This window comes from Pithys albifrons, chromosome 2 (genome assembly GCF_047495875.1).
Source record: "Pithys albifrons albifrons isolate INPA30051 chromosome 2, PitAlb_v1, whole genome shotgun sequence".
Taxonomy (NCBI): domain Eukaryota; kingdom Metazoa; phylum Chordata; class Aves; order Passeriformes; family Thamnophilidae; genus Pithys; species Pithys albifrons.
The window spans coordinates 86,404,194-86,423,669 of record NC_092459.1 but is presented as its reverse complement, the minus strand read 5'-3'; the positions used below and the strand labels follow the sequence as shown (position 1 = coordinate 86,423,669).

The window sequence follows — 19,476 nt, the reverse complement described above, 5'->3', positions numbered from 1 at the left end:
ATCTGTTTATTTCTTTATGGGGGTATGGTGAATTTAATGACTTAACAATAATCAGTTTGTTTTTGTTTTGGGGGCTGCAAATGAGTACAGTGACTCATTTGTTTCTTTGGCGGCACAAATCATATCTATACTTATCACACACTCCATGGTGAGTGGCCGTGCCCACTTGCGGTGCCTCCTCCATCTCCTCTGCCCAGCTGTGAACACTCCATTCACTTTCCTCAGGCTTTGGTCACTCCATGCTTTATTCTCTCCATCACCTCTTAATTTTGCTTCCAACATCAGTCACTTAGGCTGTTTAGCCTGGAGAGGAGGAGGCTCTGGCAGGACCTTATCGCTCCTGAGAGAAGGCTGCAGCCTGGTTGGGGTTGGCATCTTCCCCCAGGCAACAAGTAACAGGAAAAGATGACATGGCATCAAGCTGCACCAGGGGAGGTTTAGGTTGGACATCAGAAGGAATTTATTCACAGAAGGGGTGATTAGACATTGGAATGAACTGTGAGAAGTAAAATTACAAGCAAGACCAGTTGAATTAGAATAGGATCTCGTTCCTTTATATAGTGTAAGAAATAAAATAACACGCAAGATTAGTTGAATTAGAATAGAATCTCTTTCTTTTATTTCGGGTTTCTTTTTATATTGCTGTACATTTATAGGAAATTTATAGGCATACTGTGAAGATTGTAAGGTACCAGGTACTGTCAGGACCTGGCACCGAGGGACTTAACAGGGGAAGGAAAATACCAAGTACTTAAACATGCAGAGGCCCCTGTGCACAAAGGCTTCTTTGGTAAGTTGTGGCCCCTGTGAACAAAGGAGACCCTTCAACTAGTATGGGGGGGATTCCTCACAACCAATTAAGGAAAAGATGACACCTCCTCTCCTTTTGGAGAAGATACCTCTTACGGCAAGACCAGCAAGCTGGTGAACATCCATTATCTGATGAACAAAGGCAGGACTTTGTAAAACTACAAAAAGCGCAAAGTTTGAATGTAGGGTGTGCTTCCAGACCCCTTGTGGTTTGAGGCACCCAGCACGTGCTGAAAATAAAACTTTCCTTTGTTATACTTCCTTTGTTTCATAGGTTATTGCCGTCTTCTAAATTTAAAAGATTTTTTTCCTATAGAACTGCACAGGAAGGTGGAGGAATCACCGTCCCTGGAGGGTATTAAGCAACGACTGGATGTGGCACTCAGTGCCATGGTCTGGTTGACATAGTGGTAGTTCGGTCAAAGATTGGCCTCAAGGCCTTTTCAACCTAACTGATTCTGTGATTTTGTAAAAACAAAACACACGAGGAGGCCTCTAGTGAACGGGAGCTTTTCCCAGAGCCAGGGCCTGCTATCCATGCAAGACAGCGAGGAGATGTGTAGCAGCTCCCGGCTCCCCAGGGCGTGGATCCAGACGCGCCCCTTCCCTCCCGCCCGTTTGTTTCTAGCGTCCCCGCCCCGTACCGGAGCGCTCCCGGCCCCGGCGCAGGCGCAGCCCGGCCATGTCGGGAGCCGTGGAGCGGCGCCTCGCCCAGTTCCGCGCCGCCCGCGCTGCCACCGCCCCGCGCCCCGCGGAGCCCCCGGCACGGGTCGCGGCTCCGGAGGCCGCCGAGGGACGGCGGGAAGCCGCGGCGGGCCAGGGCGGCAGCGCCGCTGCGGTGGGTGCCGGGGCGGGGGTGCGGGGCCGGTCCGTCGGTCGGTCGGTGCTGACGCCGTCTCGCTGCCGCCTCCGCAGGGCCGTCCCGGCGCGGCGGCGGCTCCGGTGTGGGCGCGGCCGCTGCTGCTGAAAGTGCTGCTGTGGGCCGTGCTGCTGGCGCTGTTCGCGGAGTTGGAGCTGGGGCTACCCTTCTTCGTGCTCTCCCTGTTGTACTGGATGTACGCCGGCACCCGCGGCCCCGCCGAGCGGCGGCCCGGCGAGCTCAGCGCCTACTCCGTGTTCAACCCCGGCTGCACCGCCATCGCCGGGACGCTGACGGCCGAGCAGCTGGAAAGGGAGCTGCACTACGGGCCCGCCGCGGGCAGGTAGCGGCGGGGACAGCGCGGGGCGGGCCCGGGACGGCCGCTGTGCTGCGCCGGCCCCGCTGCCGCCGCCCCACGGACCCGAGGCAGGGCCGGCGCGGAACAAGACCGTGGCTGTTCCTGTGCAAAACGCCGCCCGAGCCTTGCAACTGGCCACGTGTCCGTCCGGTCCCGAATAAAGCCCTAGCGAAGCCTGCGCTCTGGTCTCGTTTCCTGGGGGCCCGGCAGCTGTTTTGGCCCCTGTGGAGGGCCCCGAGAGGCACAGCCTTATCACGGCGGTGGCTGCCAGCGTGTCAGCTGGTGGAGTTCTGCTCCCGAGGAGCTTTGCCACAGGTAACAGAAAAGCTGGTGCTTGACGGTACCTTCTCTAGAACGGGCCAACTAGTGCTCGTCCCAGCACTGGCTGGACCCCTCTTTCTAAAGAAAAGACATGAAGAAGCACTATCCACATTATCTAAAATAAGCTGCTTCAGTTTGCAGTCGTGTCTCATCTAACACAAACATCTGATTATAATGCAAACTCCCTGTTTGCTTCATATTAGAGTTTTCCTTATTTTTAACTTAAGAAAAAGACATAGTACTGGCAGGTGTACTTGTATGATCCACCACTATTTTTAATATATAGATCATTGCTTTAAACCAGATCTGCCCAGCGAAGTGGTAGTCACCATCGCTAGAAGCATTCAGAAAATAGGTGGACTTGGCACTTGAGAACACGTTTCACTGGTGAACGTGGTGGTGGTAGGTACACAGTTGGACTTGATCTTAAAGTACTGTCCAATATTAATGATTGTGTGATTCTATGAAATCATTAAGTAATAGTGAAGAGCAACTGCTAGTACTTGTGTTTCTGAGTACAAAGTTGAGAAGCAAAGTCACAAATTGGTCTTTCAAATCCTGTCTCATTATGCTTTTTCTAATTTAACAGTTAAACACAGTGTTCAGGCTTGGCTTATCACAAGTTTCATCATTGGTTGTGGAAACAAAAGAAGTGGTGTTTTGAATATAACTGGACTGGAAAGAGATTAATAGATTAAAGCACACATCCTATGGTAACACTGCTAAGCATCTCTTAGTAGCTCTCCACAGCACTCTCACAGTTTCTGTCTTAAGCTGTTGTATAATTTCCAAATGCTGCTATTTAAAGCCAAGCATAGAATTTTATGCCTTGCACATATTCCACCATCCTCTGGTAAAAAATCCCTCAGAGTTCTCACTATTGGTTCCTTTTGACTGTACAAATCACAGAATATGCCAAGTTGGAAGGAACCTACAAGAATCATCAAGTCCAACTTCTGGCCCTGCCCAGGACCATCCCCAGGAGTCACACCATGTGCCTGAGAGTGTTGTCCAATCACTTCTTGAACTCTGGCAGGTTTGGTGTTGTGACCAGTTCCCTGGAGAGCCTCTTCTAGTGCCCAACCACACTCTGGGTAAAGAACCTTTTCTGACATCCAACTTAAACCTCCCCTGACACAACTTCTGGCCGTCCCCTCAGGTCCTGTCACTGGTCCCCACAGAGAAGAGATCAGTGTCTGCACCTCCTCTACCCCCCATGAGGAAGTTGTAACTGCAATGAGGTTTCCCCTCAGTCTCCTCTTTTCCAGGCTGAACAGACCAAGTACCCTCAGCCACTCCTCACACACCTTCCCCTCAAGGCCCTTCACCATCTTTGTTGCCCTCCTTTGGACACTCTTTAAGTGCTTAATGTATTTCTTATATTGTAGTGTCCAAAACTGCACACAGTACTCAAGGTGAGGCCTCCCCAGTGCACAGCAGAATGGGACGATCCCCTCCCTTGCCCGGCTGGCGATGCTGTGCCTGATGCCCCCCAGGACACAGCTGGCCCTCCTGGCTCCCAGGGCACTGCTGACTCATAGCTTGCCATCGACCAGGTCCCTGTCCATGGCACTTTTCCAGCATCTCATTCCCCAGTCTGTATGTTCATCCAGTGTTGCCCCATTCCAGTTGCAGAATTCAGCACTTTCCCTTGTTGAACTTCATATGGTTGGTGATTGCCCAGTCCTCTGATTTGCTGAGGCCTCCCTGCCACTGAGGGAGTCAGTCAACAGCTCCTCCCATTTTTGTGTCATCTGCAAACTTGCCTAGTATCCTTTCCAGTCCTGTGTCCAAGTCACTTATGAAGATGCTGAAGAGCACAGGGTCCAAGATGGAGCCCTGTGAACCCCACCAGTGATGCTGCGTGTTGGTTTTGATGAACACAGGCTCTGCAAGTTCAAAGGCCTCTTTGTAGTGGACACAGAGTTGCAAATTCAAAGCTGTTCCCTCAGAAGAACTATCAACTGTGAATCTTTCCATTCTTAAAAAGTATTATAAGGCAAGAAGTAGTCATGATAAAAACACCTGTAAACAATGGAATTTTTTGAGTTGAAACTTTATTCACAATGATAAAAATTAACATCAGCATAGTGTTTATGGGGAGTTGATAATCTGACATCCTGTACAGTTCGATTCTGGAGGTGTTTATTAAAACAAAATACATGCAAATAAATATTAAATATAAAGTGAGATTCATGAAATTATAAAACTTCATAGCAGCAATGCTGGAAAGAAACTTTTCACGTGTTATAAACTCTAGTTGCATTATGTCCAGATGAATTTACAGAGTCTTGTATTAAATGCTTCATGAAACAAGTTACAATAGGTGAGCATGAAGCCAGAAGGCATAAGAAATAAAACTTGACACAATTCATCTGTTCCAGTGCTCTGTGTTGGTTTGCTTTTTTCAGGCTACTTAAATAAATGTACATTACACATTTTGAAATAGAGATGGCAGGAATAACAAAGGCTTGTAAAAGGTTTTACTGCAGTATGTAAAGTATGATGGAGAAATTGTCATTAAGGCCTTTATCTAAATACACAAATACTGTAATTCTGCTTTGGTGGTAATTACTTTCACTGAGTTATTCTCAGAGGGGATTTAAAAAGGTTTGAAGAAGTGAGAGCTTAATCAGAGAGAGGGAAAAAAATTCCTCCATAACCCTCTGCTTGGCTAAGACCTCACTTGTTCCCTTATTTTTTTTTTGTATTCTAACAAGGCAGAAGTTACCAAGGTAAGTTTGACATCTGGGGCTGGAGCTATTCCTGTGGGCCCAAAGCCTTTAGTTCTCAAATGACTAGGAGGGACATGAAGAGCCTATTAACTGAAAAGCATGTCAAGCTGTTAAAAGAATCTTGTGATAGCAACTAAGTACAGGTTTGCTACCACACATGGAAATACTCTCTATTCCTGTATCTTTCCTCTTTCATTTGTTACATATACTTTTTTCCCAGCACAGTAGTGAGTTAAAACCCTTCTGTAACTTCCTGTTGTCATAGAAAAACTATCATCTTGCTAACAGCTGCACAAGCAGCAGAAACTTTTTTTCCCAGGTTTCCATGCAACTAAGCAGGGTCCTGAAAAACTAGTATCCACTCTTGAATATTAATAAGTGAAATTCCCTCCAGTGTGTATTATCCTACAGCTGTAGATTTTATCTGTCATCATGCTGCTTTTTCACCTACCACTGACTATTGCTTTTTTCTTATTCAGAGCACATCAGGGTTCATGTTAGATAGAAACATCAAGCATACTCTGTATAGGGAGGTAATTAATTAAATTTTAGGACAGCAGTTAACATCTGCATGTGGTAGTCAAGTATTGTATTGATGGTCACACAACACAGAAGCTAGTTATTAAATTTACAGAAGAACCTGAGGTGCTTCATTCCAAAGTCAGTTCTGCAACTGATGTTAGGGAGGGAAGGCCTCGAAATGGCCCACATACAAGCCAGCATGCTAAACACACATAAACCAGCCTGAGAACTGTGGTGGATTTCTATAAACATGTCTGACTTTCTCCCTGCAGCTCAATTACAAGCATTGTAGCAGAAGAAGATAACACATCCTCTCTTAATTCAATTCTTACCTGGTGATTTCAAAACTAATCCACGCTGTTGGCAATGTGGATTCTAATACAATGATTAAATAATCCCATGCAAAGCAATCTAGCTTCAGGCAGGAGAGATGCTGAATTACACCTCAGAATATCCAGTCCATTTTCCTGGCAATGGGGGCTGTGAATGCAAGTGCAAAAAGACTTGAAAATTGGCAGGGGGTGATGGTGTGTTATTTCTGCTGAGTATTTCTAAACTGCTATGCCATAGAAACTAACTTATTAAAAGAAGTCTATGAACAGGGAGATTCTCAGGGCTAGTCTTTGGCATTTTGCCTCGTTATTGTAAAGGGACCCCAAGTAACAGCTGACTAAAGATGTGTAAAGCTTGTTACTAAGCGATGTAATGGATCACATCCTGCTTGGAAAGGTATCTCTTGTTTTTCCCCAGCAACTATTGCAAACATCAGGGAGGGGAACACTACATCGTGCTCATGCCATGAGCACTCACTGTTTTGAACTGCTAGACAGAAGCTCATGTAGTTTGGGATAGTGGTTTTTGAGTCTGGGTTTTCCTGGAATCCCACTGATGGGAAGCAGGCGGGTTCTGGAGCGGATGGCAGCCCACCCCGGCGTGGGGGGGGGGGAGCTGTCCTCGGTTCTGAACCTGTGCCCTATGCAAGGGCTGCATTCCCGCCCCCGAGTGCGAGTACCTCCTGTCTCGAGAAACGGACCAAGGCTGGAGGAGAAAAAAAAAGTGAGCCTACAATGTCAGCTACCTAATCTTTTCAATGATGTGAGGTCTGCTAAGGCCAGCAGTGGCCACAAGCAGACTTCTGTGCGTTTGCACTCACATGAAGCTGAGTAGAGCCTAGACAGAAAACCTGTTGAAGCAGAAGTCATTATCCCATCCCTGTGCACCTGTGTGCCCACCAGAAAAGCAGAGTATCATTTACAGTGGAAGGGGCTGTGCATTCAGGAGCCAATTCCATCCACGCTAACAGCCAAAACATGTATCTAATTCTAGCTGACAAGGCCACATAACAGATAGTGGGTTTGGGGGTTTCTTTTTGTGGATTTTTTTTTGTTTTGAGGTTTTTGTTTTGGTTTGGTTTTGTTGTTTTTTTTTCCCCCAGTGAAACTTCAAAAGAGCAGTCAGAATTGTTCAAGTGGTGACCAAACTACCTGCTGGAAACTGACAGAACTTTGGGATGCTGTCCTTCACCCACCCAGAAAACAGGTTAGCATATTATGTTAACTTTGGCAAACTCCTACTACAATACTGATTCTTCTTAAAACACAAGTTGTGTGCCACCAAATTATTTTTTTCTATAAATGATGATGGCACCTTGCCCTATTCCCATAAAAGTCTAAATGTATTTTTTGGCAATAATTATATTCTGTATCTTTGTAATTTAATCAGTCAATCACTCAGCTCGCCCACTCAGCAGTAATAAGCCATTGACCCTGTGGTTTCAGACTGGATCAATGCTATGCTTAAGTTTTGGACACCTGGAGGCCTTGTGTGCAAATAGGAAGAAACTCTTCTAACTTACTTTAGATGTGATCAATTTTTCCTCTGATGTGTTGATTACATTAGCAGATTGCTTTCCCTAGAAACCTTTGTCCAACAGCCTGAGGGCAATGAGCAGCATATGCTTAAGTTTCTTGCTGGAGATGGCATACTTAAGCCACTTGCTTGGGTATTTAAGGGTTTTCAGGTATATTATACAGTTCATTGTTCTCAGTCTCATTCACTTGCAGAAATCTCAGCTGAATGTGGCCTGACAAGTGGCAGCATAGACACTACTGCCTACCGTGCCTCCACTACTGATGCTGTTGGCTGGACACTTCAGAGGTTTCATACTGCTGTCTCTCTGGACATACAAATGTTCCAATCTCCAGCGCTCCCAGCTTTTCCGAAATTCCATCTGAACCTAACAGAAGCAAAGAAGGAAACAAAAGGAATGAACGTAGAACTAATTAGCTCTTGAAATGACTACATTAGAAAAGAGTAAGGGGAAAAAAGAGAGAAAAAAAAAGATACCACACTACTGAGAAAAGCTGGGAATGCTTTAAACCTGCAATATTATTGCTTCATATGATCCAATTATCTCATTAGTCCATAGTAGGGTATTTCGCGATGAAAATAATGTCATTCATTTTTACTTGTAGAAATAACACTCTTTTATGCACCAGAAAATCTTACCTTCATTATTTTACTCTAAATTGTATTCACCGGCAATACTGATTGTACTCTGTGCCCTACCAATAACTAACAATTAAGTTGATTTTGCTTATCAGCCATGAAATGTCTGAAGATTGCCTTCCTGCTCAATACTGTCACCACAGGTATTCCTAAGAGTTCTGTTCTAACTTCTGGTTTCAACCATTCAAACATTATTATGTCCTGCACTATTTTTGGTCTTTGAATATTTATATAAGTTTTGTTATTCCATAGAAAAAGAAGATTTATTCAGAATTGAAAGCAATAATTAAGCAGGTTAAAAACTCCCCCTGTTTAAACAGCAGTTACAATATTTAATCCCACATATTAGCTTTTTTTAAAGCTACGAAGTATGCTGGTTAGTCATAGGTTCTGGGTTAAACTGTGTATCCTCTGTACTCATTTGGAAGTTTATCCAGTGTCTTTTAACTGCTACATAAGAACAGAATTTAGGTCTTCTTGTTCCATGGGCAAAGTTCTTGCCACTTGACCAAAGCAAAAACCTCCATTAGCTTTTAATACATAAGGCAGAGGACAGAAAATTGAACATTTGGTACTCTAGATAGGAAGGCAGGAGTGCAACTACAGTAATCAATTTGTTATGGTGTGTACTTCAGCCTGGAAATAAGTTCACTGTAGGTGGGTCACTCAAGTGAGCCTTCTCTGGAGAGATGCTTTTTGTTTCCTTTTAGGATCTGGTACTGACCACCAAGAGACTAAACAGGCTGATGGCCATTTCTGTGTAGACTTGTCATCATACCCAAGCTGCTGAAACCTTCATACACTGAGAGAAGCTTCCTAGGGAACCAGCTGCTGTATGCTGTCTCTTCTGCTTGTTCACTGTGAAATACTGAATCTGGGAGGCAGCCCTAAGAAAGGAGCAAAGCCTTACATAACTAGTTATCTTCCCTCCTTGGGTACTGCTAGCAGTGCTTGCCAGCTCTGGGCTACAGCCCTTGTACTGAATATTGTCCTGATGGGAACCAGCTGCATCTCTGTGTTTCTGACAATAGATTATGTCCCTCCAGAATCACAACCAAATGGGCCAGAAGGAAAGATGCTGAGATGGAAGTTTGTATTTTGCCATGGTAAGGGGGAGTTGTGTTAAAAGGTGCACAAAGGTATCAGAGAAAGACAGTGTGTTAGGGATAGCTTGGCATTGAAGAATGGGGGAGAATGGCCAGAGAAAGACAAAAATGCAGGAACCATACTGTGCGCAGAAGAATTGACCATATTACCACCCCTTGGCACTTTTTGTGGGCATGCAAAACAACAAGCAGCACTGGGAAAAAGCTCTTGTAGACATTTACAGGCAAATCCTGAACAAAACCATGAACGCACTGACAGACTAAGTGAATAAGCAATCAAAATAGGCACCTTCAAATCAGTCAAAGGGAAGAAATGAGTCTTTACTCTAGCTGGACATAACAGGCTAGAGTTATGACACAAATAGCCTGCCAGACTGAGATAAAGTGAATGGAAGACCTGAACAAAAGACTGTAGGAATGGATCTGAATGACAGAATATAATTTTTTTCTCCAGCAGTTAGGAAAAGGGCAGGGAACAGTTCTGGTGTCTGTATTGAATCAAGCTTTTGCCTAGACAGCTCTGAATGTATAACCAAGGAAATAGGTTAAGGTTTATTTTGCAAAGAGGCAGTTCTGGAACACAGAAAGAGATCTACAGATCTTTCCGCAAAATAACTATCCTAGTAGCTTCCATGTGTTGATAAGAGTCCCCAGAAATAAGCTGTACAGGGAAAACGAAACCAAGAACAAAACTCCCAGGATATGCTGATTTTGGCTGGGTAGAGTTAATTTTCTTCATAGTAACTAGTATGGGGCTGTGTTTCACTTTGTGATGCAAATAGTATTGATAATACACAGAAGCTTTTGGTTTTGCTGATAAACACTTACACAGTGCCAAGGCCTTTTCTGCTTCTCATCCCCACCCTGACAGTGAATAGTCTGGGAGTGCACAAGAAATTGGGAGGACACCTGCCTAACAATGAGGAGTGGGGAATGGATTCCATGTTTTGCTTTACTTGCATGCACAACTTTTACTTTACCTGCTAAACTGTCTTTATCTCAACCCATGAGTCTTCCCACTTTTGCTCTTCCAATTCTCTTCCCCATCCCACCAGGGGGGAGCAAGTGAGTGGCTGCATGGTGCTTAGTTGCTGGGGTTAAACCACACCATATAAGAAAGGGGAAGAAGTAAAATGTTTGTGTAGGGTATTTTGAAAGAGAAAAGAAAGAGATAGGATAACTTGAAAAAGATGGTAATGGAGGTTAAAGGTGGAGAATATTTCTTACAGAGACCAGTTGATTGAGCTTAATGCAGCTAATGGGAGAGGATGTCGAGAGTGTGGCAATGCATCTGGAATATGATTACAAAAGGTTAAATTTTGGCCAAAAAAAAAATCCCAACAAATCATAGTGAAAGGAAAGCATGTCTGAAATGGAATGGAATGGAACTGATAATGGAGTTTAATGAATAGTCTGTATGGAGCATGAAAAGAAATTAAAAGCAAAAGGGAGGATTGGGCAGTATTTCAACAATTCAGGACTCGTGGCATCAGGACAGATTGTTTAAAGTAGAAGAGAGTGAAGTGTACTTCCATAGTGATAGGAAGGAAGCAAAAAGTAAAGCCAAGACTACAGAGAATCAAACCTGAACCATCTTAAACTAACTGGTGGAAAAAGGCAGCATCCTGTGGTTTAAAATGTTTCTTATAGAAAATAGTACTAACTGCAGAAAAACTGGTTGTATTAAACCTAGTCCATTTTGCAAAGAACATTGGTGGTAACAGGCAATCTCATGAGACCCTTCTCTTGGCTTCAGAGCAAGTTCAGAGAAAATCCAGAATCTTTCCGGTGAAATAAGACTGAAATATGAGAATATTCTAATGGTTTTGCAGAAGTAGATACTGGAAAAGGATAATGATATCATTTCTAGCAAAATTTCTACTCTTGATCTGCACACCAGAACTTGCAAAGAACTTTCATTCTGTAAGGAGTCAATGAGTCACAGACAAAAACAAAATATAGACCACATTGCCAACAAGGATATTCTTTGGACATGTATAGGGTGTCAGAAGACAAACAGTTTCTCATTTAGCTTAGGAAAAATTTCTCATATAGTTTAGAAAAGAAATAGAAGAGACTTTACTTAATAAAACTCTTCACATGGATTTATTTCATGGATGCTGATGACTGGCCTTGACAATACCCTACTCCCTTCTTTTAACAAGAGTTGAAACAAGCAGAATAATTCATCCTAGATCGTCTGTCAGTGAAGCTGGGCACACTGTGGTTAGATTGTATGAACTACATTAAAAAGGCAAGAGAATTATCATGAGGCCTGTCTCTCAATAGGTGATCTTGAATTACCATGTCATCATTAAAAGTAGATTTAGTGCAAGTGTTAAACACATTGATATGCATTTAATTGAATAATGTACTGCCAAATAAGTAGTGTTTGTTTTCCTTGCAAACCTGGCTAATGAAAGAATTAATGAATAATAATAATCACTTAGAATGTAGCGTGAAGATTTCTGCAATACTGAAACAGAACGACACCCTCTTCCCCGACAGGATTGGGATTCAGCAGAATCCACAGAAGATGGTACTCAAAGCCAAAGATGCATTTCTCCTGGGCCTGTGGGAGAGCTCACTGCTCTTGTGAAGTTCAGTTTTAATGAGAGGGTGATGATGTCTTCATGAGCTGGGCCACAGGGGAACCAAATGAAACCAAAGTGTACAGCAATAGTCATGAGGATTCTCCAACTTTACCAGGAGACTGAGCTGAGTTCACAGAATAAAAAGGGCTCCACACCCACATTCACCAAAACGAGCCAATAAGAAGCTCTATGAGACAGACTGAAAAGAGCAGCTATAATTCTTTAAACAAAGAATTACAGCAGTGCAAACGACACAATTGTGAGGAAGACAATTTGTGAGATTCCACATCTACAAATAGTGACCCTAAATTATACTGCCTGAATTCCTTCCAACAACATTTATCTGTTGAGTTATCCTGTGTAGCTATGCAGTGAAGGATCTGTTAAAAAAAAAAAAGGTGAAACTCCTGAACAAGGACAATTTAGCAGTTCAAGACCATTTTCAATTTCCTTTTCCTATACTGCATGCTGATAAGGCAAATTGGAACAAATGGCGTCTTTCTTACCTCATTATTGATGAAACAGTAAAGAATTGCAACCATCAGCCCCTGAAATCAACAAAACCAAGAAGAACAGTCAGCAGAGCAGTTTCCTTACTTCACCAAACAAAACTGCAGAGGTCTAGAGGCTGCACACTGGCATATCCCTGATAGGGTGAAAGGTGGAGACAATCAACTGTCAGCTGATTGGTCCCTGTCAGCTCTGATGGCAAGGAGAGGTTTGACCAAACTATGTCTCAAAGCATATGATCTCAGGAAAAAAGAGCTGCTGTTTTCTTCAACATGTTCTTTTTGTCAAATGATTCCTTTCCCCTTCTTTTTCCTTACTTGGTTTCAAGTTATAAACACTTAATAAGTGAGCAATTCACAGTGGTCTTAAATACAGCTCTGTGCTTGATAAACAGGGAATGACTGAGTGTGCAGGGAAACTAAAGGAATAATTATTTCCTTAGACAAGGAGATTCTTTTGAAATAGCCTTACCTAAGGCAACAGCTAAATAAAAATCACAATAAGCCTACGTCCTTTTCACATGCAGCTACAGCTGTAAACAGCTACCTCTCACAGCACAGATTTTCCAAGGAGTATAAAAAACACTGGAGAAAGCACAAAATTTGCTTTCAGCAATGCCATTATACAATTACAGGAAATCACAGACAATTTTGTTATTGCCTTGAGGTAAACCATAGGAAGTAAATATTAATATGTGGACAGAAATATTAGGTTTTTTTCAGTAAATTTTTAGATACTGAACATAAGAGTATGTGACACATCTAAATTGGCTATTAAAAATTAGTCCTTATACTTTCTCTTTCACTGTTATAATCCTGTAACATCCAGTGCTAAACTGAGAACTATAAGAAACAGGGAACATGCAATGAATGAGAGATAAAGCAGGTCCCCAAATGGCACCTAAAAAGTATCTTATGCCCATGGGCACACTGTGAGTGCTACCTGGAATGAAGCAAAGGAGAGTTCGGTAAAAAGCTTCACAAAGCGCAGCATCCCTCTGGCATGCTCATCGGTAATAAAGGCAAAGATGACCTCATGGGTCCCCAGCAGTGGGATCAGAGTCAATGTAGACTTGGCCAGCCTAAGACCATAAAGAAAGAAAAAACAAACCATAATGCCACTGAGTAGACCATTGTTGATCCAAATGATCATTGTGAATCACCATTTCTGCATTCTGCTGACGTCAGGTTAGGTAAGTCACTGCACCGCTTTGTGATGCAGGGCCCTCCTCCAGAGGCTGCAAAAACAAAAAAACCCCCTCAAAATAATCTTAATAAGTTTCCACATGTTTTAACTGCCCCTACCCCTTCACTGCAGACCACTACTCGGTGAGAGCTGCTCTCTGTATCTAGCTACTGGCTGCTTTTCACCTGGAAAACCTTCCAAACTCAGTAAGAGGCCATATGCTTTCTTGTACCTGTGATGCCTTCCTGTGTATCTTTTTCTTCACCTGTAACTGGGAAAGATGACCAAAGCCTTCCTGATTGACGGCTTGAAAGAAATAATCTGTCAGTAATTTGAATATTCTAAAACTATCTTGGCAAAGGGAGGAGTACTTTACTTGCTATTCCTTCCCATCTCTGGGGTTTGGTAAATCTTCAAAACATTGTAACTATCTGCAGCTGCAGAAGACTTTGTCAAAGCAATTAGGCTGTGTTAAAAGAAGTCATGGCTCCATGATTTAAACAGCCAGTTAAAGACACAGCTAACAAAAGAAAGAAGACAGACCAACCTGAAATAAAACATTTTTCACATGTGAGAGAGCAGTGCTCAAAGGATACAACCACAGGAAAAAAATTAAGTCTCTTTTGAAAGACATACATACCACCACCAAACAGGATAATAAAAAATGCCTGAGCATTGCATGGGAGCTTCCTGCGTCACAGAACCTATCAACATCTCACAACATGCAGTAGACACAAAATCACTCTTCTAGAAGGGCTGTCAGTACTTAGCAGATCTTGTGTGCTTGAGGGCTACTGGCTGTTATTCTGAATCACGTAATCATTCAGATTGGAAGGCACCTCTGGAAGTCTCTGGTCCAACTCCAGTTCACAGCAGGTTAGTCAAGGCTGTGTCCAGCCAAGTTTTGAATATCTCCAAGGTCCTCCCCAGCCCCTCTGGGCCTCTCTTCCTGCGTCACACCACTCTGACTGTGAATTTATTTCCACATGACATGCAATTGGAATTTCTCTTGCTATAACTTCCGACCTCTGCCCTTGTCCATTCACTGTGACACTCTGAAAATACTCTGGGGCTCCATTTTCTGTATAACTAACATTAGCTGAAGAATGCACTTAAATCATTGCTTACTCTTCTCTTCTGTGGATTGAATAAACCCATTTTGTAGTACCTCCTCCTATGTCACCTGGTCCAGCCCCTGAACTAGTTTGGTGCAAAACTGATGCAAGACCCATGGGGTTGGAGGTAAGGGAGACACTGTCTTTCTTATACTGGGGAGCCTCAACCTGGACACCAGATGCAGTCTCACAAGCTCTGAATGGAGGAGACCAATCACTTCCCTTGACCTTCTGGCTCTGCTCTTATGCAGCCCAGGATGCAGTCAGCCTGCACTGCCACAAGGGCACACTGCTGAACCGTATTCAACTTGTTTTCCTCCAGCATCCCTGGGTCTTCTGTTAAGTAGCATTCTCCCCAGTAAGTGCCCATCCTGTACTGCTGCATGGGGTTATCACATAGCAAGTGCAAGGCTCCTGCCAGCCCACCCACTGCCCTGCCAATGTCCCTGATACACAAGGACCAAGGGCTAGTGAATCAAAGCAGCTATTGAAATGAGACAGTTTACACATTCAGGTCAGCAGAAATGTACCTTTTAGTAGACCTAGGCCACACCACTGCTCTGGGGGATAGGAGGCTTGTTTAAACAAGCAACTTACCAGCAAGCGTTGTGATGGAGGCTGTGCTCCTCCACCACCTGCCTGAGATTGAGAGAGAAGCTGAGGCTGATGCTGAATTGGCCCTGGAGACACTGCTTGGGTAAAAATGAGGAGTTGTGTAGGTGTACAGCAATCCCTTTCCTTATTTAACAAAGTTAATTGCTCTAGATGGGATACATGGAGAGCTCTGCCTTAAACAGGAAGCCATGCAAAGTCCTGTGAAAAGGATTCCTAGGTAAGTAAAAATCCCCCTGAGCAGGGGGACAAGTTTCTGCACAACTTCAGTTCTGTAGAGACAATGGGTTTGCTGCCACGTTGAACAGTGAGCTCGATCTCTTCATTAAACAAGTAGGCAACAGGAGAGAGATGAAAGAAAAACTGCCTTGAGAGCAAAACACTCTTATCTTTTCCATACACAAACATATGTAAACTAGTGACTTTCTAAGGACGCCTAGACTGGTTCTTGTTTAAAACAACCCATTCACACATAGCAGTTCTCTTTCCTCTACCCAACATCTCTTCCAGTGACTTTGAGCAGAAGAGAAGGGGAAAAAATTCTGATACAGGAATCTCTGACTACTGATTTTGTTATCATCAGAAGCGTACCAATGAACTGAATTCTTTTCAGTAGAAGACTTCTCCAAAGCTTCTACTTATAACCACTGACCTCCAGATAGACCACCAAATCTACAGTCTTCATCAGTGAAGAAGGCTCTGTTGCTGGGTAAATCGTTTCCTGGTAAAATCTTTCTGTTCACACAACAGATTTTTGAACACGCAAAATGAAAAAAATGTATGAACGTGCATCTCTGAGAAATAGCTCACCTGCATCAAACCTTCCTGCCATGAGGGAGTCATGAGGACAAAGGCTTTCTCCCTTGACAGGGTAAATTTATGACTTTTAAATGGCTTCAAGCCATAAAACTGGAAAATCCCCTCCTTCCACCACAAATTTTATCCTGGCAAGTAAAGGTCACATATATTAAAATTTAAAAAAAGTAGGCTTGAAAACAAAGCCTACAGCTCACCAAAACAGGTTCTTTTCTCTGCTTTGAGCTCTAAAGACACAATAGGACTTCCAAAATTTCATGTGACATAAAGAAGATAGGTAACATACAAGGTAATCTATACTGCAGTGAGAATGCACCAAAAAAAACATACTGTGTCTAGCTTAGAAAGCTGAATCATTGAAATACCCAATTTCAAAGTAGCTAAGTCCAGTGTCAGTAGCAGTCCAGCTACCACAGCATGTAGCTTCACACTGGCTAATTCAATAGCTAGCTTGTTATTCTTACATTGTTTTTCAGACTGCAATACAAAAGTAGTCTTCAAGATGCAGAAATGAAGGATGCAACCATGAATCTTAGTAAGGTGATTATATAACAGGAAGAATACAGATATGGATAGGGTGAAGTCTGCAAAACAAAAATTGAACATTTTGGTGATAGCCCTGACATTTCTCTTGAAGCATCTCATGCATTCAAGATTGAAAGTTTGTCCCAATAACAACTGGCACAAAGAACAAGGAGTAAAACTCAACATGACCCCACTTTTATCTTTCTCAACATGAAAACTTTTATTTCTATCAGTCATAATATTTTTTTTCAAATTAGAATACGATAAGATCTTTTGTTTGGGAGAAACCTTCAATGACCATCTAGTACAACTGCCTGACTACATTAGGGCTGTCCAAAATGTAAAGCATGTTATTAAGAGCACTGTCCAACGCCCCTTAAGCAGTCTTGGGATACCAACTACCTCTCTAGGAAGTCTGTTCTAGTGTTTGACCAACCCTGCTGTAAAGAAATGCTTCCCAGTGTCCAGTTTGCACCTCCTCTGGTGCAGCTTTGAACCATTCCTATACATCTTATCACTGATACCAGAAAGAAGAGCTCAGCTCCTCCCTCTCCACTTTCTCTCCCCAGGGAGCTGTAGAGAGCAATGACATCACCTCTCAGAGCCCTTTCCTCCAAACCAGACAAGCCAAAAGTTCTCAGCTCCTCCTCACAGGACATTCCTTCCAGCCCTTGCACCAGTTTTGCTGGCCTTCTCCGGATGCTTTCAATGGCTTTGACATCTAGTACTTGCATATGCTGCATGTATTTTAAAAATATCTGCTTAATTAATATTCATCCAATGTAAGGGAACACTGTAAAGTGACAGATATCAAGCCTTCTGTTTATCTAAACACAGGTATAACACCTGCCCCTGGCTTCACTGAGTCTTTTCTGGGGACTGACTGTCTAAAGAGTTATCACTTCTGCATTACTCCAGGGCTGTGATTTTTAACCACCTCTGTCAATCCACTCCTTTTATGTACCTCCTCTTTGCTTCTATTTTGATAGGCATGAAAAGTGTCAGACTGCCATAAGACATACCTGCATTTTATGTCAGTTTTGCACATCAAATTAGCCTGTAGCTTGGAGATGATGATGCATATAACTCTGATAAAGATAAGGAAATTTACCTGGAGAAATAAAAGAAGGATTTATATAATCAGCAGCATCAATACACACATGTGTGTTAAGTACTCAAAAAAGTAGGTCTGCATATGCATGAGTAGGTCTCTGCATCCTGCTACTCTGCAGCTGCAGAGCTTGCCATGTAACTCAAGTACTTGCTAAGGAATTCTGCTCTAAATACATACTGTGAATGCATTAGTCACCTTTGAAAACACAAGAGCTTCATTAAACAAAGCACGGAAACCTATCTGCTGTCTGGGGAATGAAACACAGTAAAAGTGTGGGTTGGCTCATTTGCCTTGTCTGGAGATTGGACACTGACACAGTATTGTGGCTGCAGAACATGGTATTTCTACACAATGCCACACATTTGTGGTTCTTTTGTAGTGCAGTATCTGAAATACTGTCTTCACCCTCCCTGTACTACCTGCCATAGCTTTCTGCTCACTGGGGAATTAACTGGATTGCTGCAGCATGTTGTTTTGTTATCAGGTCCTGCTACTACAACATGACAACATGTGGCCAAATTAAACAAAACAAAATGCTAGTCTGGATTTCCAGTGATAGAAACCAATTTGGTTTCATAAAATCACATTTCTGAATGAAAATGTCAATAGCCTCAAAGGTTATTAGCCTTTGGACACGCACAAGGGCCATGTGTGCATCTTTGTACTATATCATGCCCCGTTCTCATGGAAATCTGCCAGCTCCCAGCTTGCGCCTCATACTCACCCCAATGGCAATGAGAATGGGCAGTCTGATGATCAGCCAGTAATTCATGTTATAGTTTCTGGTCCAGCAACTAGGAAGATGACAAAAAGGAGACAAGAATGAAAAGTTTCAGTACATTACTAAAATCTCCTGCTTTTCATTCTGTCACAGCAATGCAGACAAAAAACAATATTAAGGACTAGATACCAGGAAAGCACATCACACTGACATGGAAACAGAGGCAGTTGCTTCTTAGAAACACTGAATGCTTTGTACTATTGCAGCTATCATTATCCAACTGGATACTACTCACCAGCCTCTCCTTGCCCACTAATGGCTAGCTCTCCTCCACAATTTGCTATGAATTAGGATCCATTAATTGTGAAGATTTTTTCCATTAAAACCAAGGTCAAATTTGTCATGTGGCTGAAAGGAGAAGCAGGGGGAGGGGAATCTGTTTTAGTCAGATCTTTCCTGTGTGGGTTCCTAGCCTCCTCTTTCTGCACTACTTCTATTTGTCCTTATTTTCGAAAAGGACCTACACATTTCAACCAGGAGAAAGCAACTGATGCAGCAAACTCCAGTTCCTTCAGTGCATATGCACAGGGGTTCTGGCCCAAATGGAATTTTAAAAATTATAAACAAATAAAATCAAAGCTGGGAGAAACAGTTGCTAACTTTTGTTGACCTGAGCCCTCTGGCAAGTAAGCAGCACGCTGCAGGCAATTTAATACTTCATTTCCCCTATGAGTCTCATTTTAGCTTTTTAAATTCCTGTCTCCTTGAGCAATATTGGAGAACAATGACAGGAAAAGTGATGCCTGACAGCCATAGTTTGGGATCACCTGTTTGAAGTGCTTATACTGTAGGGTTTGTACATCTAGGTCTTTTCATCAACCACCACCTGTCTGATGGGCCATGTCTGTGCACGATGGCCCAGGCCTTAGGGCAGTGCTCACATGCCAGTTCACTTGTTGCTGCAGTGACATCATTCTTAATATTTCTATGACATAACTTTGTTAGCCTCCTGCCATATTGCTCAGCATTACTCTAAAGCAACAGTCACCAGTAAAGCCAGTAGGT

At 43.0% G+C, this 19,476-nt stretch overlaps 2 protein-coding genes across 2 annotated transcripts in view; one reads left to right on the top strand and one right to left on the bottom strand.

Moving 5' to 3' along the window:
- The first annotated feature begins 1,466 nt into the window (after positions 1-1,466).
- On the top strand, positions 1,467-4,803 carry SAYSD1 (SAYSVFN motif domain containing 1). Its single transcript, XM_071576746.1, has 2 exons — positions 1,467-1,648; positions 1,726-4,803. Exons 1-2 carry the CDS (start codon positions 1,493-1,495, stop codon positions 2,014-2,016), a joined length of 447 nt encoding a protein of 148 aa, XP_071432847.1. The 5' UTR covers positions 1,467-1,492; the 3' UTR covers positions 2,017-4,803.
- Positions 4,395-19,476, bottom strand: part of GLP1R (glucagon like peptide 1 receptor) — a 96,094-nt gene continuing 81,012 nt past the window's right edge. Inside the window, 5 exon segments of the mRNA XM_071576734.1 lie at positions 4,395-7,841; positions 12,320-12,361; positions 13,266-13,404; positions 17,599-17,687; positions 18,415-18,484. Coding sequence (XP_071432835.1) covers positions 7,674-7,841; positions 12,320-12,361; positions 13,266-13,404; positions 17,599-17,687; positions 18,415-18,484 — 508 coding nt within the window. The 3' untranslated portion in view covers positions 4,395-7,673.

Coding starts and splice junctions, on each gene's coding strand:
- SAYSD1 (XM_071576746.1), top strand. CDS start 1,493: ATGTCGGGAGCCGTGGAGCGGCGCCTCGCCCAGTTCCGCGCCGCCCGC. Junction 1,649..1,725: donor AGGGCGGCAGCGCCGCTGCG/GTGGGTGCCGGG, acceptor CCGCCTCCGCAG/GGCCGTCCCGGCGCGGCGGC.